The 19,631-nt window shown below is 42.4% G+C and overlaps 2 protein-coding genes across 3 annotated transcripts in view; one reads left to right on the forward strand and one right to left on the reverse strand.

Moving 5' to 3' along the window:
* The window catches only part of CDK15 (cyclin dependent kinase 15), a 34,510-nt gene extending 24,925 nt beyond the window's left edge, over positions 1–9,585 (reverse strand). Inside the window, 9 exon segments of the mRNA XM_077784830.1 lie at positions 424–544; positions 1,114–1,237; positions 3,239–3,301; positions 4,079–4,173; positions 7,650–7,729; positions 8,283–8,380; positions 8,518–8,618; positions 8,621–8,660; positions 9,466–9,585. Of these exon segments, the coding sequence (XP_077640956.1) occupies positions 424–544; positions 1,114–1,237; positions 3,239–3,301; positions 4,079–4,173; positions 7,650–7,729; positions 8,283–8,380; positions 8,518–8,618; positions 8,621–8,660; positions 9,466–9,585 (842 nt within the window).
* A 1,813-nt stretch (positions 9,586–11,398) lies between these two features.
* The window catches only part of ALS2 (alsin Rho guanine nucleotide exchange factor ALS2), a 36,939-nt gene continuing 28,706 nt past the window's right edge, over positions 11,399–19,631 (forward strand). Inside the window, exons 1-4 of one of the 2 annotated variants that reach the window (XM_021555454.3) lie at positions 11,399–11,492; positions 15,702–15,791; positions 17,730–17,884; positions 18,353–19,269. In XM_021555454.3, coding sequence (XP_021411129.2) covers positions 15,772–15,791; positions 17,730–17,884; positions 18,353–19,269 — 1,092 coding nt within the window. In that variant the 5' untranslated portion in view covers positions 11,399–11,492; positions 15,702–15,771. Of the gene's footprint in view, positions 11,493–12,848; positions 13,312–15,701; positions 15,792–17,729; positions 17,885–18,352; positions 19,270–19,631 lie in introns of those variants that run through there. The other variant, XM_021555455.3, reaches the window with a different exon arrangement.

The following is a 19,631-nucleotide window of genomic DNA, read 5'->3' on the forward strand; positions in this document are numbered from 1 at the left end:
TCTGCTACCAAGGTCTAAGTAATTGATGGTGCAGTTGTGGATCCATTGTTTTTCCACAAAGCCAATTCTGCAGAGAGTTACTACTCACTCAGCCAACTACACAGATACACTTGCATTGAGCAAAAGTGTTCTGTTGCAAGACAGACAAAAATGCTCCATACACATTACCAGACAAGATGCATATCTCTCATCAATATTATCAGATGATGTTTATATCAATTCATAGCTGAGATGTAGTGACATCATTTCCAACAACTTCTATGAAACTTCCACAAAACTCCACACTGGTCACACATTTACTGCTCACAGGTGTTAATTCCTCTACTTACAACAGTATCTACTGTAACTTTGGCTGATGTAATTTATTCAGATGAAAATAATTTTTTCCCAGGGAACCCCAGATGCTTTGGTATTGGTCAGTACCAGATATCTATATCAGAAGAATACGCTGTAGCTCCAAGCAACACATCAGGAGGACGGTACCAGAGTGTCACTACTTCAGAGGAGTATGTCTGTCTGGGGATGGACTGAGCACGAGCAAGGCCTGCAAAAAAACCCCCACCAAACCAACAAAAAAATGCTGTGTTAGGACAGTTCTTCTACCTGTACAGTACATAGATCATAAAAATTGAAAACATGACATTATTTTCTCTTTAAACACAAGTAATCTCAATGCAGCTTACAAGCAATTGACAAAAAAAGTGTTTCTGGAATATACCTCTGGGGCAGATCAAATCAAGTAATAGGCTGTGTTTTGCAAGGCTTTATCATTTGAGATTAAAGTAGCTATCCCAAACCAATGCCAAGAAAGCTTTTTGGGTCACACATTGCTGTGGACTCTACACATTTTATTATTTTCTGAACAGAGAGGGGTTGATTCTTTGTTCTCTTGAGCGAGTTTTACATGGCAGTAATTGCTCTGACTTAAATGAGGTTAATCCCTGCACCTATCAGTATAAATACAAGAAAAGCTGGACTGACCACAGAAATAGTTTCCTGAAGTTCAAGAAAAGGTTATGCTTCTCTGCCTTAATTGGCTGTGGATACAGATCTATATGCATGCTACAGCTTTGGCCTGAGCAGATATACAGCTGTATCCAAACTGTGACTCACCAAAGTCTGCTAATTTGAGCTCACCGAGGCAACTGATGAGCAAGTTCTGGGGTTTCAGATCTCGGTGAAGAATGTGTTGTTGGTGGATGTAAGCCAGGCCGCGCAAAAGCTGGAACATGAAGAGCTGGAAAAAGCCAACAAAAAACCTAAATGATTTTGTGTGACTTTGCATTGATACATTAACTTTGAACTTTAGGAGAACCCTGGAACAAAGCAGAGACAAAGCAAGTAAGAAACCAGTAAAAATCCCAGAAATTAGTAGAGCTGGCTGAGGAGGAGAAAACTCTGGTGGGTTATGACTGCCTTACAGCTTTCTGAGATTTTCAGGGTAGACTATTTTGCCAGGAGGGCAGTTTAACTGTGGTCCATAAATGCACATTTTGGAAATTTAACTTTTCTTTAGAAATTGACTGTTGATTGCAGGAGCAAGGTCAGCTTGCCAAAATACAGACCCCAGCTTTCAGAACAGCAGCTGTGCTAGCTGCAGTGCTCAAGACAAAGATACAAAGGCACAGAGCCAAACAAAATGAAAGCCTAAGGAGCTGAAGATTTGCCCCCTTGAACTAGATGGCACCAGATGACTGGGTTCCATGACCACCTCACATGCCACCAGTGGAGCAGGAACTGACTGACCTGGCAAAGGGAACTGTTGGTTTCAAGCTGGGAGAAAAAATGAAGACCTGATTTTAAAAATACAGCAAATCAGATATGGTGAACAAAGCAAGCAAGGAAGAAGAAAACCAAGCAAGAAAGGAAGCCAATAAATAAATATCTAACTTCCACCATCATCATAGTCTAAATAAGCTTGGGGTAAAATAAGTTGGGCTGAAACAGAATATGAAGTTGGATAATGGATAGAAAGAAAACACAGCAAAAGTAATAAGACTTCACCAGAGAAAAGATATTTTTCACCAGAGGTTTAACCTGAAGAGGAGGAAAAACAGTGACACCCATAGGTCATTTTTGTACCAGAAAACTGTCCCTATAACATTCTACATACTTATATTCCATAGGAATCACTCAGAAAAAACAAACTGCATTTGCCAGCAAAAATGAAACAAGCTAGATGACCCTCCTGAAGGAGCAGTAAATAATTTTGCAGTTCAGTTCCTGCTGACAGTGAGTATTCTGGACAGGAAAGCAGAGCAGCTGGCTAGTGTTTATTCACAGAACTGCCAGTGAGTACATATTACAGCCATGTGCTCCATGTGCTTTACGAGCATGTCTGGTAGCAGAACCCTTGAGATCTGTGCCAAAACTACTACACTGCATCTCAGATGTATCTGAGCTTTAAAGATGTTTAAAATCCGAGGGCCCAAAAAACTTCATTAGAATTGGTGTTGCTTAACAACTATCTGGAAAAAGATGTGAACAATGTGACAACATTTGAAGATGACAGAAGTATTTAGATTAGTTGTGATAACAAGTGACAGTGAGAAACTTCAGAGAGATCTGACAAAGCCAGATGAATAGGCAGTTTGATAAGATACAAAGTTATTGTTGACAGCTGTAAGATAAATTAACTGAAGCTGCTCAGGAAAAGGGCCCAGGCATTCACTGAGGATATCTGCACTGGAACCTTAAGCCAGCATGCAGCAGCAGTCCTGAAAGTTAATTAAATGTGAATAAGCATACAAAGGAGAGCAGGAGACTATTATAACATCAATCTATAAAGTGAGGGTACATGTTTTGCTGTGCTCAGATCCAGTCAAGCAATCCCAAAAGCTTTGGGAGAAACAAAAGGGACTTAAATGACTGCAAATATGAAGATAGTTCAAAATTAGAAGAGAGTGAGATGTGAGAGTTTTTAATTAGAGAGATGAATAATGTGCTGTAACAGTAAGAGGACACAAACTTGAGTAGATAGATATCCTTGCCACAAGATGTCATTGTTCACAAAAGCTAAATGTCCGCTTGTAGGCTCAGGAAATAGGAAGAGTGGCTAACTGAAAAAAGGCTTAGAGACTGAGAGGGAGTTTGTTATATCATCAAAAGTAGATTTTCTCCCAAGTTTTTGTCATATATGCAACAAATATATATTAGTAAGTAATTTACAGTGACCATACATAGTGGAAAATAACTCTTCCTCATGCCATAAAGGATATAAGTCTTCTAAGGAACTCACCATAACATTGCATGAATGGAGTCCTCCAGGATGCTGGCCCATGTACTGTGCTAGATCTGTGTGCTAAATAAAAGAGAGGAACTTGAGGCAAAGCTTCTGCTGTAAAATGCCTCTAGCAACAACACCCCTTCTGTAAATGGAAAAATATGCAACTGCTACAAAGTTGCCTATTTCACCTAGGTGAACATCTGATGCAGCACACAAGCATGTGCTTAAGTTCTGGGCCATATCAGAGACCTGGCTGGCCTGTTATCTCACCCAGCATTTGTGACCTGAAGCTGCTGGTTAACAGAATTCATACTTGTGCCAGAACTAACCATAAAGCTGCAATAAGAAGACATAGTCAACCTAATCCTAAAGAAAATACAGAAGCTATCTGTGAAAGCAGGAGAAGTAGCACGATTCAAGTGGAGAATTTTATTGGTACCCTGGTTGCCCCATGAGAGCAGCTCACAGCTTGGTTATGGTAAGCCACTGGGGTCAGTGCCAAATCTGACCCCAGCTGGGATGTGAGCTCATATCATTATTTCCTATCCTTGCTGTGGCTCAAAAACAGTACTTTTATTGTGCTGGCAAGACAGGAATGGAGGTAAATAATGTCACCCCAGTGGACACAAGACATGGAATTATTTTTGCATACAGCTGTCACATATGCAGAAAGAAAAGAGTAAGTCTGTGTGCTGGAAGGCAGGAGATCAAGAAGGAAAATCAATCACTGCACTACAGCATTACAACTTGCTTCTTTGTAGATGTCTTATAGTGCAGTAAATTCATTCTGCAGGCACTTCCCAATACTTCCCAGTACTAGCTCCACAGGAAGCTAGAAAAACATCAACTCACCATGTACTCAAAGACAAATGTTAGTGTCTCCCTGGTCTGGATAATGTCATGAAGCAGTACAATGTTGGCATGTTTCAAACACTTGAGAAGAGAAGCTGGGAAAACACAAAAGGAAGATCAACTTTACTGCTGCTGGAAATGGAAGGAGATCGTGCACAAAACAAGGCAGCAAAAATAAAAAACTGGGGAGTAATAGTTCAGACTTGGCAGTTCTGTAAGAAGTAGCAGCTACTGAGCCTGAAGGAGGATGGAACAGCTCTGCAGAGAAGCAAGCATCAGTGCTTCAGGCTTGGCAGGAGCCCATCCATCTCCCAGAGGTGGGATCTTGCCTCTGTCAGAAACAGCAGTTCACAGTTCCCATGTGTCAGCTTATAAGTTGAAGAGAAGTCATTTCTTCAAGGTAAATGCTGAGAGGGAGGACCTGGGAGCTCTCAGAGCCAGAATGCAGCAGCCTCCAGCCTGTCACTGAGCTTCTTATTCTTCTCCCATCTGCCTCCTGGTGTGTGCCCTCAGCAGGGCCCTTACAAGAGACTTCCAGGAAAAGCTGTCTCTATCAGTTTCCAGCTTCACAACAACAGAGCAAAAATCTGCAAAAAGAAATTGCTGTAGGTATAAGCTAAATTCTGAGTTTAGTTCTGTGCATATTGGTTACTGTCTCTGGTTAAAAACTCTAAGAACAGAGATGATGAAGCTACTGAGTGAATAGTAACTTGTTTGTATTTATAAAACTTTGGCATGCTTTTCTTTCAGCCTAACTATCCAAAAGCATCATTGCAACTGTGTGTCCCTGGTCCTTAGGTCCTGGCATGCCTTTGCCAAGCCTTGTTACATCCAGGGTGTGGTGATGCAGAGGGCAGCACGTGGCAGAGTCCCTGGCCCTATATAGACCACAGAGCACTGACTTATGCTAAGACAAGAGCTGCAGCCTTCTGAGTCTTTTGGCTGTGAATTGAGTTTGCTATGTTAGAACAGGCTCCAGTCAGAACATGTATGAAAGGAGCTTCTCAGCAGAAACTCAGCTTCTCAGTGTGCACAGCTTAATTATTTGCTACTTTAGGTATGAGACAATATAGCAGTAACTCTGTACAGAGGAGGAATGTGGGGAAGAAGTGAAGCTGGGATTACTTTGCCTGCAGGTTGCTGGCACAACTGAAGAATCTGACCCAGCTGTTCACAGACAGGGAACACAAACTACACAGAGAGAAGCCCCAAAGCCCCCAAAAAGCAGATGTCCCTGACTTGAGATTTTATTTCTGCTTCTGACATAGCAGAATAGCTTCAGAGCTGTTCCAGACCCACTTCTTGCTGCTGATTAAAACCAAGTTAGTTTGCTGTCAGACCATGCAGTGCTATAAATTTCATTCAAATAAGACATGGGCATACAATCTTGTTTCATCTGAATTAGCTGAAGCACACAAAACAGAACAAGGGCCAGCTGTGGGAGACAGAGTTTTGGTCACAATTAAAAGCTGCTTTTTGGTTTTTCACACAATCTGAAAAAGATAATTGAAGAGTTTCATGCCGACAAAGCAAATTGATACAGGATTAGCACTTGCCTTTTGCGACCATAACAATTTAACCTGGTTCTAAAAGCCCTACTGCCAGAGTTACACCGTATGACAGAGCTCTGGCCCAAGCCTGTGTCACTTCTGAGACTTTTGAGCAGTAAGGGACGCCTGATTCAGCACAACTACTGGATTGTAAAGCAGTTCTTGCACAGAGCTTGGTGTTGCTACAGCTAAACTGCCTCTGCTACTGATACTAGTCCATTTAGCTACCACCAGTATGTTCCCAGTGCATAGCAGTATGGTTATTATTATATTAAACATGCTGCACACTTGCCTATGCACCTAGTAAAGATACTCTGGCTAGAGCCCATCTGCTACAGAACATGATAGCCTGACTCTGTGATACCTCAAAAATTCCATATGACCAGAGTTACTGTTCCAGAGGGGCAGCACAGAGGGACCACAGTAAAATGGAGGATTCAGTGCCTGTGCCTCAGTCAGGCTTCTGGGAACTGCTCCTCACTTTGTTGCTTCTACAACCCCCTGCTGGGGTGTCAGGTGCTACTGCCAGAACCGAGCTTGAAACGCATTTTGTCTCTGCGGGGCTTCCTGGGGTGAAGCATCTCTTTGTCAGGGGAGCGCATTCCTCCAGGCTAGCAGAGAATGCACTGCGTTAATAAATCTTGTGCTTTGTTTTTGCTACTGACTTACATTGTAAATTTGAGGTGTCAGATGCTGCAAAGCTCAGCAGTACACAAAAGACCTACTTAAAGCAGACCCTTCATAGGATCACCCTTGTTTTCTCCCATAATGAATGAAGTTAAGACTCTCAGCCTGTCCAGTAGAGCATGTTAAAGGGGTGCTGATCTTTGGCGCATCATTAGTTCAATGCAGATAAAGCTTTTAAGGCTTATTTTACTGGTGGGCTACAAGTGTAAATGCAGAGCAAAAGCACCACAGCAAATGAGTGTATAGGAAACATAACACAAGCCATTTTTTAAATAGGCATATTTAGGTATGTCTCTGCTTTCACACAGAATCGGACTAAGGACTTAGTCCAGCTTTCTTTCTTAATTACTGTTATAAACCTGGAGTGGATTCAGTGACCTCTCTTGTTATTCTGAGTTGCCTGCCATGAGAGTCCTTCTGTGCTCCTGCTGCTCTGTGAAACCTGGCACATCTAGTCCCTGACTCTCCATCCCCGTCACAAGATTAACCCTGGTTTCACAAGTGCAGTAAGAACTAGAAAGAACCTCATGTATGTCATCCTACATGGATAGTTTTCACTAATACCATAAAACAGACTGGCACAACAGTTGCATATTTCTGTGTATGGAAGAAAACAGATTATGGTCTTCTTGGGATTGTATAGCAGATGAAAAGAGAAGCCTCAGTCAAGCAGGCCTGTGAACTTAGTCTGTAGGGAAATGTAAATACTTTCAGCCAAAATCAAGCACTTGCACAAAATCATTTATTTCTCCAAGAAATTGAGAAATCTGCCCAATGCTCTACAAAGTCGATTGAGAAGAAGAATTCCTCACTGGACTGAAATGACAGATGTTATTAAACATCAGTTTTATTGAAAGTATCTCTTTTCAGGCTGGGATCTGTGATGCTCCAGGTATCATCTAGGAAAGTGTCATGGTTGTAGTAACAAGTCTACAGCTGCCCAATGCAGCAGTGGCAAAAGCTGTCTAGTTTCTAGAGGGCTATGCAGTTTCTAGAGGGAGTGAGAAAGCAACTGTGAAGGAGGCAGCAAGCAGAAGGTGCAAGGGAGCCCTGACACTGCTAGAAAGAACCTGCTCTGGCTGCAGCTGGCACTTGCCTTATCACAGGCATTGATGCATCTCTCACAAGCACATATGCTAGAGGTTCCTTCTCTGTCCATTGCATGCCCGTCCAGCCCAGCATGAAGACATCCTTATGAGAGGATAAGGAAACAGGATTTTGGGAGAAGGACAGCCAGCACATTGAATAGGCAAGAAAGGACTGAGGGAGATATCATGGAGCTTTTCCAGGTTAAAACAAATGCTCTTCAAGGGTGATGTTTCTCTGTGTTTTACCTTCCCGAATGGCTGTAAAGGGCACTCCTTCCTCTGCCTCCAGCTTGATCACTTTCAGTGCCACCACCTGGCTGTTGATCCTGTCAGGTCACAGTAGAAAGTCACATGAAGCTTCTCAGTGCTTGGCATGATAACACTAACAGTCTCCCAAGCAAACACCCAAGCAAAATTTCTAGGGCTTGCTGACCCACCCAGGCCAAGCTCAGAAGGGAATTACAAACCTCCTCCATCTTGTGCTCATTAGCAGAGAGCTGAGAGCTAGCCCACCTGGCCAAAGAAGCACTGTGCTGCTGTCCAAGTATTGCTGGAGCATGGTTTTGAGCAGTGGCCCCACCTTCTCACAGCTTTACTGCCCCTCTGTGATGGCAGTATAACCTCATGCCCAATTTTTCAATTATGCAGAGATCCCTCACTTAAAGGAAAACCTTTGCTCCCTCCCTGATTCAGCCAGACAATCTCCTGGCACATTGCTGTGGATCAAAGAGTTTTAGTGGTGCCTTCATGGCTGCAGTGGAGAAGTTCCCTGAAAAATTGGGATGGGGCTTTGTAAATATCATGTTAAAGGCAAAACTGGACTTTTGATTTGCCATAGGAGGTGTTTTCAGCAAGCACTGGGAAAGCAGTATTGCTCACCTGCTGATCCCCTTGTACACAGTTGCACAGGATCCTTCACACAGCTTCTCTAGATGTACATAGGATGTGGCAGCTCCAAATGGGATGTCTTGTCTCTGCTTCATAAAGAAATTGGTATTTCGATTTAGAACAAGAAGCTAGTAGCAGGTCATTCAGTAATTAAGTACTGATTCATGGCTGGAATAACCATAGGATAAAATATCTCCTTTCTGGCTCTATGGATGCTGCACCTCACCCATTTGAACCTCTCCACAACATCCTGCTCCTGAAAAGAATCAGTGTAACTCCAAGGTCCCTGTGTGCTGTACCTCCAGCTCTGCAGGGTGTGGAGCTGCAGGGAGAGGGTAGAGAAAGGGATGCTCTGGTTACATGTAACAGCTGGCATAGGAAAAGGGAACAAATTGTGTCACTGGCAAACTACCATTCTACTGATTAGTTTCTTTTCTTCTCAACTGCAGCAGCTTTGAGCAACGCAGATCATTTTCATCTCTCTCTCTACCAGTCACAGATCTTCAGTACTGGCTCTAAGGGGAAGAAACTGCAGAGGGTACTTCTGCCAGCATCATTCTAAATAGATGTTGTTCTCCCTTACCCTTTAATTATTCATCTCTAAATAACCTGTTAGGGCAGCGACCAAAACTCAAATGCAGAAGTGAAATTTCAGGAAGTTTACATTTATGTATTCTTCTCCCCCTTAATCCCTCATCTCTCACCTCCTTCTTCACCACTGTATAATTTACATAGCCTGTTAATTTGGCCCATACAGCATAACAGTGCTGTACACTACACAACTATAAAAAAGGTTGCAATGAATGGCAAGCAGGCTTCAAGCTCCTCCCAAGTAGCAATATTGAATGGATTATAATTTGACAACACAGGATTTGCAATCTGTGGCATGCTGCCTCCTCCAGAACTGTAGGTTGTTGCCTACCGCCCTGTTTTACAACCTCTCATTGGCATAGAACTTGCTGGAGTGCAATCTTCTCTTCTTGCTCATCACATCGGAGGCACTTATTGTCATCTAAGGTACAGATTCCTCTGTCAGTAGCTTCACAAGCTTGAAGCTGCAAAGTTTGGTGCTGTCTGGTTAGAAGCAAGTGGGACAGCTTTGCACTCCCACAAGTGACAGCACCCAGGCTTACCCTATCTCAATGCAGAAGTATCACAATATGATATTAAATACCTCTGCTGTAGTCACTGCTTCCATGTGCTGAAGGCCTTGGATTTGTTGGGAGCTTCTTCTCTCTGAACAGCAGCTGCTGCATCCTGGTCTGACAGCACTTACACACAGCATGTGTCCCATGTTGTCCTGTTTAAATTAAACTGTATCTCTTTTTTTCTCCTTGCTCCTCCTCATCCCTCTGTGTCTGTAATAACAGTTCATATGACTTGCATGAGATCTCTGCCTCAAAGAGTCTTGTGATTTCTGCAGTTTTCCTTTGAAACTCCAAATGCACCTCTGGAGTAGTTCCATTGACTTCAGTTCCTTTGGTATATGCCCTCCAAAAACAGCCAACATTTTTTATACTGGAAGTTGGAGAATTAATAAATCCAGACTTTCTGCTTGTACGCCTTTCTTTCAGTTAAGCAACTCTCAGTGTAGTAAGTTGGAAAATGAAGGGATATGTTTCACACAGGAACAGGCCTTGATTTCCTTCCTTCCTGTAGCAGCTCTAGGCTTCAGAATTCAGCCTCTGGGCTCTCAGGTGAATTTTCTGAGCACTGTGTCTGAGCTGTGCTTTCTGCAGGAGCTGTACATTGACTGCCCTTGCTTTGGCATTTACATTATGTGGGGACCCGTCTGTCCCCGCTGGATGACGTGTCCAAGGGATGCAGTGAGTTGCAGCTGATGGTCTTGTCCATATGTCAGAAAAACCAGAGCAAACTGATTAATCCTGCCCACTGTAGAGAAGGGAATGTATTTACCCTGGATGTGGACAGCCAAAAGTCCTCTTCATATAGTCCTGCATGAGCAGGACTCACTGTGCAGCTTCCTAGGACTAACACACGGAAAATGACAAGGGCTGAGGGAGCAGACATCGTCTTGTGGTATTTTTCTGCTGACCCACTAGGTCCTTCAGTTTTCATTTGAATGCACCACATGAAATCTTCCCTTTGCTTCACTGTTTTGATGTTCAAGAATAACACTTTTTCATTGAGCATAATTATTTCTTTAAAGCAAAAATGTATTGGGAAGCCAGGAACAATTTCTCTGTCTTGTTGCAACCAGACCACCCAGTGTCTGCACATCAGGGAGTAGAGGGGAAATACTGTCACAAAGAGAAGTTATCCAACTTTTGCCAGGTAGCCAGAGATGACAAATGAAGAAAGCATACTAAAGAAAGCTGATGACTGTTGTTATTGAAAAAAACCCAAAACTGGAGTAATCATTCCAGTTAGTGGAGGAAACACTCTAATAGAAATAGAACTATTAAATATTTCTAATAGAAATGTTTAATATTTATCCTTAAAAAATGTAAGAATTTATAAAGGAGAGCCTATACGTGTCTTTAGAACCATAGTTTTTAAATGAAATTTCAGGCAACATAAAAAATACTCGACTAAGAGGTGGCACAACTTTAAAAGCACATTTTACCAAACTTGCTCAAATAGAAACACATGTATATGCCCATGTAGCGATGTGTATCTATAGATATATGGCATATGTATGTGCATATACACACAGAGGTGTAGACGCATATTGTGCATATACACATCGGTGTGTTTATGTGTACATATTTAAATGTGTTCTGTGAAACAGATGCCTGTGGAATACCACCCACAGACGTGTGTGCATGACTGGCACAAACACGTGTACGCACACGCGCCTGCGGCAGCGCCGCTCTTCACGCCGGGCCGTTCCTCGGGGGCAGCTCTACATCGGGCCTGCGGCAGCTGCGGCACAGGCCCGCTCCCCGTTAAGGCAGCAGCGACGGGCGGGTCTGCGGAGCAGGAAGGGTCAGGCGGGCGCTGGCGCTGTCACCGATCCCTCCCGGGCCGGCTCCGGGCTCTTTCCTTGCGCCTCGCAGACTTCCCGACGCGCACCCACGTGTCGCTACTGTCTCTGCCTGTTTTGTCCCGGGCAGGGACCCGTCGGCGCTCGCGCTGCGCTGGCCCCGCCCCCTGCGCGTCCCGCGCCCCCGCGTGAGTCAGCCGGGCGGCGCGAGGGGCTGCGGGCCGCGCGCGGCTGCGAGCGGCGCAGCGCAACAGGTGCGGGCTGCGCGCGCGGGGGGCTGCGCGCGCGGGGGGCTGCGCGCGCGGGGGGCTGCGCGCGCGGGGGGCTGCGCGCGCGGGGGGCTGCGCGCGCGGGGGGCTGCGCGCGCGGGGGGCTGCGCGCGCGGGGGGCTGCGCGCGCGGGGGGCTGCGCGCGCGGGGGGCTGCGCGCGCGGGGCTGCGGCTGAGGGCGGTGCCGCTCCCCGCGGCCGCCGCAGCTGCGCTGCGGGACGGGAGCGCCCGGCGGCACCGGCGGCACGGAAAGGCCCCGCGCCGGCCCGGCTGCGCCCCGGGACGTGGCGAGAGGAAGAGCAGCTCTGACGGACCCTGGGTCTGCAGCTGTAACCGCGCTGCCGTGGGCTGGTACAGCAGAGATCTCGAGGTGTAGTTCTGTCGGGTCCGCTCCCTCTTGGTGGAAAGAGACCGCCGAACTGTAACTGGCATGCCCCTCATCTCCTTGCACTCGCGTTTAAAAGTCCTGTCCCTTTGCGTGCCTTGCTTGCTCGGGGTCAATGCAGTTCAGCTTTGGGAGCGCATTGAGTGATGGTTCTGCAGTGCCCTGCACAGGTGACAAGGTGACACAGTGTCCTGTCACTGTCACAGACCTGCTCTTCCAGAACGAAAACTGGGGAGCAACCGGAGTGGTCGGAGATGATGTGTAGTTAACCACTGCTGTTGTAGGGCTGCAGCTTATGTAAACTAGCTTTACTTACCGCTTTCAGTGTCTGCAGAGTGAACTGTCTCCAGACGGGGAAGCGCATGAAAATGTGCAAAATTAAGGTGTAATTTCAAAAGAAAAAGGGGCAGAAGGAGATTCAGAATTGTCTCTTTCGAGTGTGGTAAATTTTAAGTTTTTAATTACATGCTGTAGCAGATAATTTTCACATGTGTTGGTTTTTATTCCCTGACTTCTTTACTGATTTATTTTGCTACCATTCTGCATCCACTAGAACTGGCATTAAAAGCTTTGCACCCTTGCCTCATCCAAAGGAATCACTACTGTCTTTCAGTAGCCAGTTGTTTTGTTTTGTTCTGAGCAGGTCTTAATCACACAATGCTAAAAGCAGTGGTTAGTGCTGACCAAAACGCAAGGGCTTTTTTAACTAGTCACACATTGTATGTAAGCCACAGTTGTCAACAGTAAATGATGTTGACAACTCTGTTTTGTATGAGGAAGCTTGGAGATCACCTCTTCAGAACCTGAGTAGCTAATTCTGTATAACAAACACGCAGTCTTGGTCCTGCAAGTTATTGCTAAATGTGATGCAACAAATGTATTAAAAATGTGTAAGTAAACATGTATGAAAGCTGTAGAAATATTTGCAGTGTTTATTGACCAGCAAGTAAGCACATGAGGCCCATGGGAGTTGTAGTGTTTCTCAAAGGCGGGGGCACACCGGCTGTTGCTGTTCAGCAGTGAATGTAAGGTTACCTTCGTACCTGTGGTGCTCACTTAAAAATGGTCAGCAAAGAGCACAGTGCGTGATCATGAGAGAAGTGTTTGCTCCATGTCATTCCCAACCATGGCACTTGTTACAGTGTGGTAGTGTTTGATTTCTGGAGAATTTGCCTTTAACTTTGTAAGTGGAGAGTATGACATCAGTGTCATGCCAGTGACCATCTGTCTGTAGCACAAATCCATTTCATAATTGGCACTCCTTACTGCTTTCCACTCGCAGCGTTGAAAGAAAAATGTAACAGTGAAAGTATGGGCAGAGCAGTGAAGGTGCTGGTATCACACTGAACTTCCATGCAGGAGAGTTATTTTGTGCCTGGATGTTCACCTCCATGAATGCTAAATGTAATAACAATTCAGGTAATCTTAGTGGAAAGGAAATAACGTAGATGTAATGTGAGAATAAGCAAGGAAAATTACATGTTTCTGCTGGGAGGAAGAAACCTTCTGTTAAAATTACTTTACTTAGTTTGTACCTGTAGCAAAGCAACTTGTATTTTGTGTTAGCTGTCAAATGGGAATAATATTGTGCTGTCCTAGCAGTGAATAAGAGCTTGAACTTGAAAGTGATTGCAAAATGTCTTGAAGATGTCTCATCTCTGGAAAGAAAACAGTTTGATTCTTGTTTTCCCTTATATGCATAAATGCTTGGTAATGCAACCTGAAGTGTGAGCTTCTGTAAAGAAAAGAATATCTGTCATTGCCGTCGTATCATGCTCTTAGTTTCTAATTTGCCCCTGTTGCAGCTTTCTTACTTAATAATTATGTAAATAGCTTTTCAGTTTGGCCTTGAAGGGAGATCTTGCAAAACAGCTAATCAAATGCCTGTCTTTAACTTTATTATACTTGTCATATAACCTTCTGGTTGTAACAAATTAATTTTTTTTGCAGTTGAGGCTCATGAAAATGAAAAAAATTCTTTGAATCCTTAAAAAAAGTCCATAAATTCTAGAAGTCAAGAATTTTAAGCCTCAGTTCCTTAACCTCAAATAACTATATGCGATGTAAATGGTATATTTGTTGGTACTTCAGTTACTCTATCAAAGTGTTCATCTCTTTGATTCAGTGATCCACTGAGTTGTTTTGTTTGAAGCCAGTGTCCTTCACCAAGGAGAGGTGCTAGTATTTTCAAGAGAATGAATTGTATGGTTAGGTGGTTTTGAGTAGGCTAAAGAAAACCCTAAATTTACTTGCTCTGAGCAAGAACACATCAGCAAGTTATGGTTCCAAAAATGTGCTTCCATTTTCCTTTGATGTTTCATCAGCACCTCTGTTACTGAAGCATCGCGTGACAGTTCCCTTATATTTGTGAGACTTCCTTTGTTAATATTTTAAAAGTTAACTTTTACAATTGTAAGTGGTTTTTTTCCTTTTGTAGTTGAGGAAGGAGAGGCTGTCTTGAAAGCATATCTTTCTGGTGACTAGTTTGTCTTTGTGTTCCTAGAAAGTATGCTCTGGTTTTTGGGTTTCTTTAGAGCAGGGTGCATATGACTTACCACAATACCATGTTATCAAATCTTTATCTTTTTGAGGTCTGTTCTTTGCCAACTCTGAAGCCCAAATCGGGTCCTGTATCTGAAAGGCTGGAATTGTTTGTATGCTGTGTTGTTTCTGTATGTGAAGGTGTCCTTGGTAATTCATTATTCAGAGCACTCCAGTGAAATGAGAGATTTTGTTAGTTATTTTAATTATTTATTAATTCAGTAATTACTGATTCCAAGTGTGCACTGAAACTTCTGTATGAGAGTTACACATCTGATTATGTTTTGTCTCTTTTATTCATGACTGGCCACATGTATTTCTGTATCCAAAAGGTTCAGCTACTTATTCTGGGTCTTAATTCTTATACTAATTTGTTTTCTGATTTTGTTACAGTGGATATCAGACAGCAACTATAATAAAGCAACAGCATTTATATGTGAAACTTTGTTTGAATAAGTGTGATTATACACATGTATTATTGTAACTAAAATTGTAATACTTCATATAGTAAGGCAGTAGATCAAGAGCAATTACAGTTGTTTTAATACTAAAAGAAGCCAAACAGATCCTAAGAAACAAAGATTAACTGTAGCTTTGTTTTATTCCAAGAAAAGTAATACAAAGTTATCTTCATGAGGATGGAAAGGTGTGAGGGTAAACGTGCAAAATTCAACATCGGAGAGAATGAAATAGTAGCTAGAGCAGCCACTTCTTTTCCCTTGCCTTCCACAGTTGTCTTTATCTCCATAGGCTACCAGTTTGCATGAAGAAATGTTTTGAACTCTGCTTTCTGCATTTCTGCTCAGGCAGAATTGCACCTGCTGATGGTGATGTGTGATTTGGTTCAGGAATTAAGTTACAAATTCAGCTCCTAATAATTTTCTGCTCATGCAAATCTGTTCACCTTAAATTTAGCTGAATATTGAATTCTGTCTTATGACTGAAAATGAATCAATTTGGTGGTCTTTGAGTGGTGTAATGAGAATTGTATAGAGAGATTGATGTGAATTTCTGCCTTTGAAGGAGGTTTTGTTCATTCTGTCCTTACAATAGACCCATTGTGAGCTGAGTAGTTAGGATGAGTCTGGCTGTTATTTTCTGTCTGCCAACTCAGTGTGAGTGAACTAAATATAAATACTTGAACCATCCTGGCATTGTGGAAGTGTTTATTTATTGAATTCAGGAGCAAAACTTTTGGAGTTTTTTTGGGTTTTGTTGTTATTGTTTTATGTTATTTGTGATTAAATAGCTGGTTTTATGTTTTTCAGTTTGTGAAAATTATATTGTTCCTTTTGAAAGAGGAACAATTTGGTGGTGATGGAGTGCTGCCACTGACAGATGGACTCACAGGAAAGAAGGTAAGAATGAGCAGCTAGGTGAAACCACAGAGGCTCCCTGAAATAGGCCAGCTCATTATCATCCAGGAAAATTGAGTGATATCAGCATACTCTTTATGTAACTTGTACTAAAACTTGCACTAAAGGGAAGATTACTAACTTAGCTTCAGTTGTGTCTGGAACACTAAAGTTGCTACAACAGCAACTTCTTTTTTAAGCTGATTGTTGTAATTTCTGGAGACATACCCACAGGCTACAAACTTGAAAATAACATTCCCAAGTGAACAGGACATCCTGTCTGGTATCTGCACCTGTGAATTCTGATTCTGGATCAGTAGCCCTGCAGTAGATGTTTCTTGCACTGAGATACTTGATAGAGGTCAGATGTTTTTGTCACAAATCTTGTTATGTGAATGTCCAAATTTGTTTTAGACTGCTTTCTGAATATCTGTTAAATGGATAAAAGCACAAATATCGGATGTTGAACTGATTTGATGTACAATATATTGATGAAAATCTCATTATTCTCATTTTGTGCTCTTTGGAGTGCTTTGCCTATCTGTGTAAAATCTGTATTTTTATCTTAGCTGAAATATCCTTATATGGATATTAAATTTTTAAGCTTTTGTTTTTCTTTGTGTATATATTATTTGATTGGTTTTTTTTTAATTTATTTCTATTCTAAACACAAGTCTTATGTATTTGAAATGCAAGGTAGACTCTGCATTTTAAGTCTGTTTGCTTTATGGAATAAACTACTTGAATATTAGAAGAGTTCAAGACTGTCACCTTTTAAGTTGTTTTTTTTTTCTTTTCATTTTGTAGAAAAACAAATATTTGGGATAGACACAGGAGCTAGGAGAGATAATTTGATTTCTTAGCTATTCTTAACTTGAATGTTTCAGAGGCAGATTGTGTAAAGGTGTTCATCCTGTGTACCACAGTTAACAAAATACATAGTTTAACAAATCCATGGCCTGCAGGAGTAGGACTACTTGCATATGCTTGCCTGCAGTGTGGTGTATCAGAATAGCTTTTTTATGGGTTTGGCGCAGGTTCCCAGTACATTTTACTTCTTGTGCCATCTCTTCTAGTCAAGGGCTGTAATTCTGTCAAAGCTTCCCTTGCCATCTTAATATATTTAATTTCACAAGTTCATGTCAAGGTGCAAGAACTGATTTATGCAAGGAGTGAGTGACTTGGCTATTGTCAAATTAGGGGCTAAACTTATTATTTTTCTTTCTGAGGGGATAACAGTCTAGTCTGTATAAAATTCTAAGGAAACTTAATCATTACTCTTAATTTAACTTTAAGTCTGGTCTTAATTTAATCTAGTCTATATTGATGCTTAACATAACTTTTTGTATTTAAATCAATGGATTCTGCAAATTGTTAAAACTGTGGGCTTGTCAAAATTCCGAGGAATTTCTTTGTGCCGAGTTGGAGAAGTTGCTGACTGAGCATTCAAGCCCCAGTGTGTTGAAGTTTGCATAGCTCCAGTCACTCCTGCAGGCCCTGATTATTGCGCAGTCTTTCAGGATATTTGTTTTTTCATGGTTCAGTTGGTTTGAATAACTGGCTCATTTGAATCTGCAACATTCATTAAGAATTTACAAAAAAGGAAAAAACCCAAACAATCAAAACTTCATTTCTATCTTTAGAGGTAGAAATGAAAGTGTATAAAGGATGAGCTCTTAGACATGTAATGTTTTAAACACACTATTAATGGGAGCAATTGGTATGTGGTAAAGTACAAATGAGAAAAAAACTTATGGTTTCGGACAGAAGACATTTACTTTTTCATTTAAATAGCATTTACTTTACAATTTGATAATACTAATTTAAATATGTTGGCTTGAAGGTAGAAGTAATGTCTGAACTACTAAGCCTTTCCTACATAGGCATTACTGAACCATGGAAAACTTCTGATTGTCTTCCAATTTCATTCAATCCTTGTAGCTCAGAAGAGGCAGAAGGAGCCAAAGAGAGAGGCCTGGTCTATGTTTGGAAGGCTGGTTCCTGCTCCGTGACTCCAGAAAGGCTTCCAGGCCTCAGTGGAAAGGCAGTGTTACAGGCAGCCCTTGGAATCCATCATGGGTTACTTCTAACAGAAGGTAATAAACACCTTAATTGAAACAGTCTGGGACAATAGCAATATTCAGTTACTGTCAAGTTTTTTTCTTTTAGAAGTGATACTAGATCTGTATTTTGAATTATGAGGACTGTACTTTGTGCTTTTCGTACGCATTTGTATGTCTTTATGGTGTTCTTAAATTAGAAAGGACCAATGAATACACTTAGCTCACTTGACTGGAATATAATTGGCATTTTAGCAAAAAAAGCATTACTTATTTTAACAGTACATGCATTCACAGGGTTACATTAACGTGAGGTGTAGAACTTTACAGCAGCAATTACAGAGAGCAACCAGCAGCCTTCTTATATCAATAGCTATAGTTTTGCTGAGCCTCGACTAAGGTAGGAATTCATATCTGTTTGTCTGAAGCAGTATTTTTGCATTGGTTTAACAATTGGTTTTACACTCATACTAGGATTTGCTTTTCTTTTTTCTGCCCTCCCAGGTGGAGAGGTCTACAGTTTTGGAAAGCTGCCCTGGAAGTCACAGCCTGAGGAATGTGCTAACAGTCCTATCTTAGAAAATACTTTGCTTGGACACCGTATTATTACAGTGGCAGCTGGCAGCTTCCACAATGGAGCCGTGACGGAGAGCGGTGTGGTGTACATGTGGGGGGACAATTCTGCTGGCCAGTGCGCCGTTGCTAATGAGCCCTGTGTGCCAGAGCCCCAGCTCGTCAGCATTTGTGACTCCGAAACCAGCCCTCTGCTCTCAGTACGGATTTTGCAGCTGGCATGTGGAGAGGAGCACACACTGGCACTATCGCTGAGCAGAGAGATATGGGCCTGGGGGAGTGGCTGCCAGCTCGGCCTCATAACAACAACTTTCCCAGTGACAAAGCCGCAGAAGGTAGAGCACCTGGCAGGACGTGTTGTGCTCCAGATTGCTTGTGGAGCCTACCACAGCCTGGCTCTGGTACAATGTCTCCCTGTGCAGGAAATGAAGCCTATCCCAGAGAGATGCAATCACTGCAGTCAGCCTCTCATTACCATGACAGACAAGGAAGATCATGTAATCATTTCAGATAGTCACTGCTGCCCACTGGGTGTAGCACTGTCTGATAACCAGCCAGAAAACCACATTTTCTGTCCATCGTCAGACACCCCTGGAGGCAAAAGTGGAACAGCTGGCCAAAGTGAAGACTTTCAGAAACCACTTGTGGAACAACATAGGCTTGTTGGTTTAGAATCTGAGGGACCAAGTGGCCTTTCCAGCAGCGATGGACGGGAAGATAGTGGAATTTCTAGTTCAGGAAACACTCTGTTCTCAGACAAAAAAGAAGTGAAAGAGTACTTAATTGGTTTGTCAGATAGCTCATTAAATGAGAGCCTGAATAAAAACATCTGTACAGAGCCTGAACAGGTTAGTACCTAATCACTAATCACAGCTCATAATTTGCAATAACTTCTCTTGCATATGTGACAACATTACTCTTTTTACAAATGAAAAACTTTAATATAGCTGTGGTATTTTTACGGTTTCCAAGTGGCTTTTTTACTGATGAGTCTCAACTTTTAAGTTGAAGATTTTTTTATCCTCCACTGTTGTTCAATTGTGAGCCTTCATTGTGGGCAGCCTTAACAGTGCTTTAATCTCTCCTGATGATCTGCAGTACCAGAACCACATAAGCCAATTTCATGCTCTGTTTCCTGATGCATGGATTCCCATTTGTGTGGGGTAGAAGGATTCAGTGGATCTTACTGGTACTCATCCAATTTACCTTT

Source organism: Lonchura striata, chromosome 8 (assembly GCF_046129695.1).
Source record: "Lonchura striata isolate bLonStr1 chromosome 8, bLonStr1.mat, whole genome shotgun sequence".
Taxonomy (NCBI): domain Eukaryota; kingdom Metazoa; phylum Chordata; class Aves; order Passeriformes; family Estrildidae; genus Lonchura; species Lonchura striata.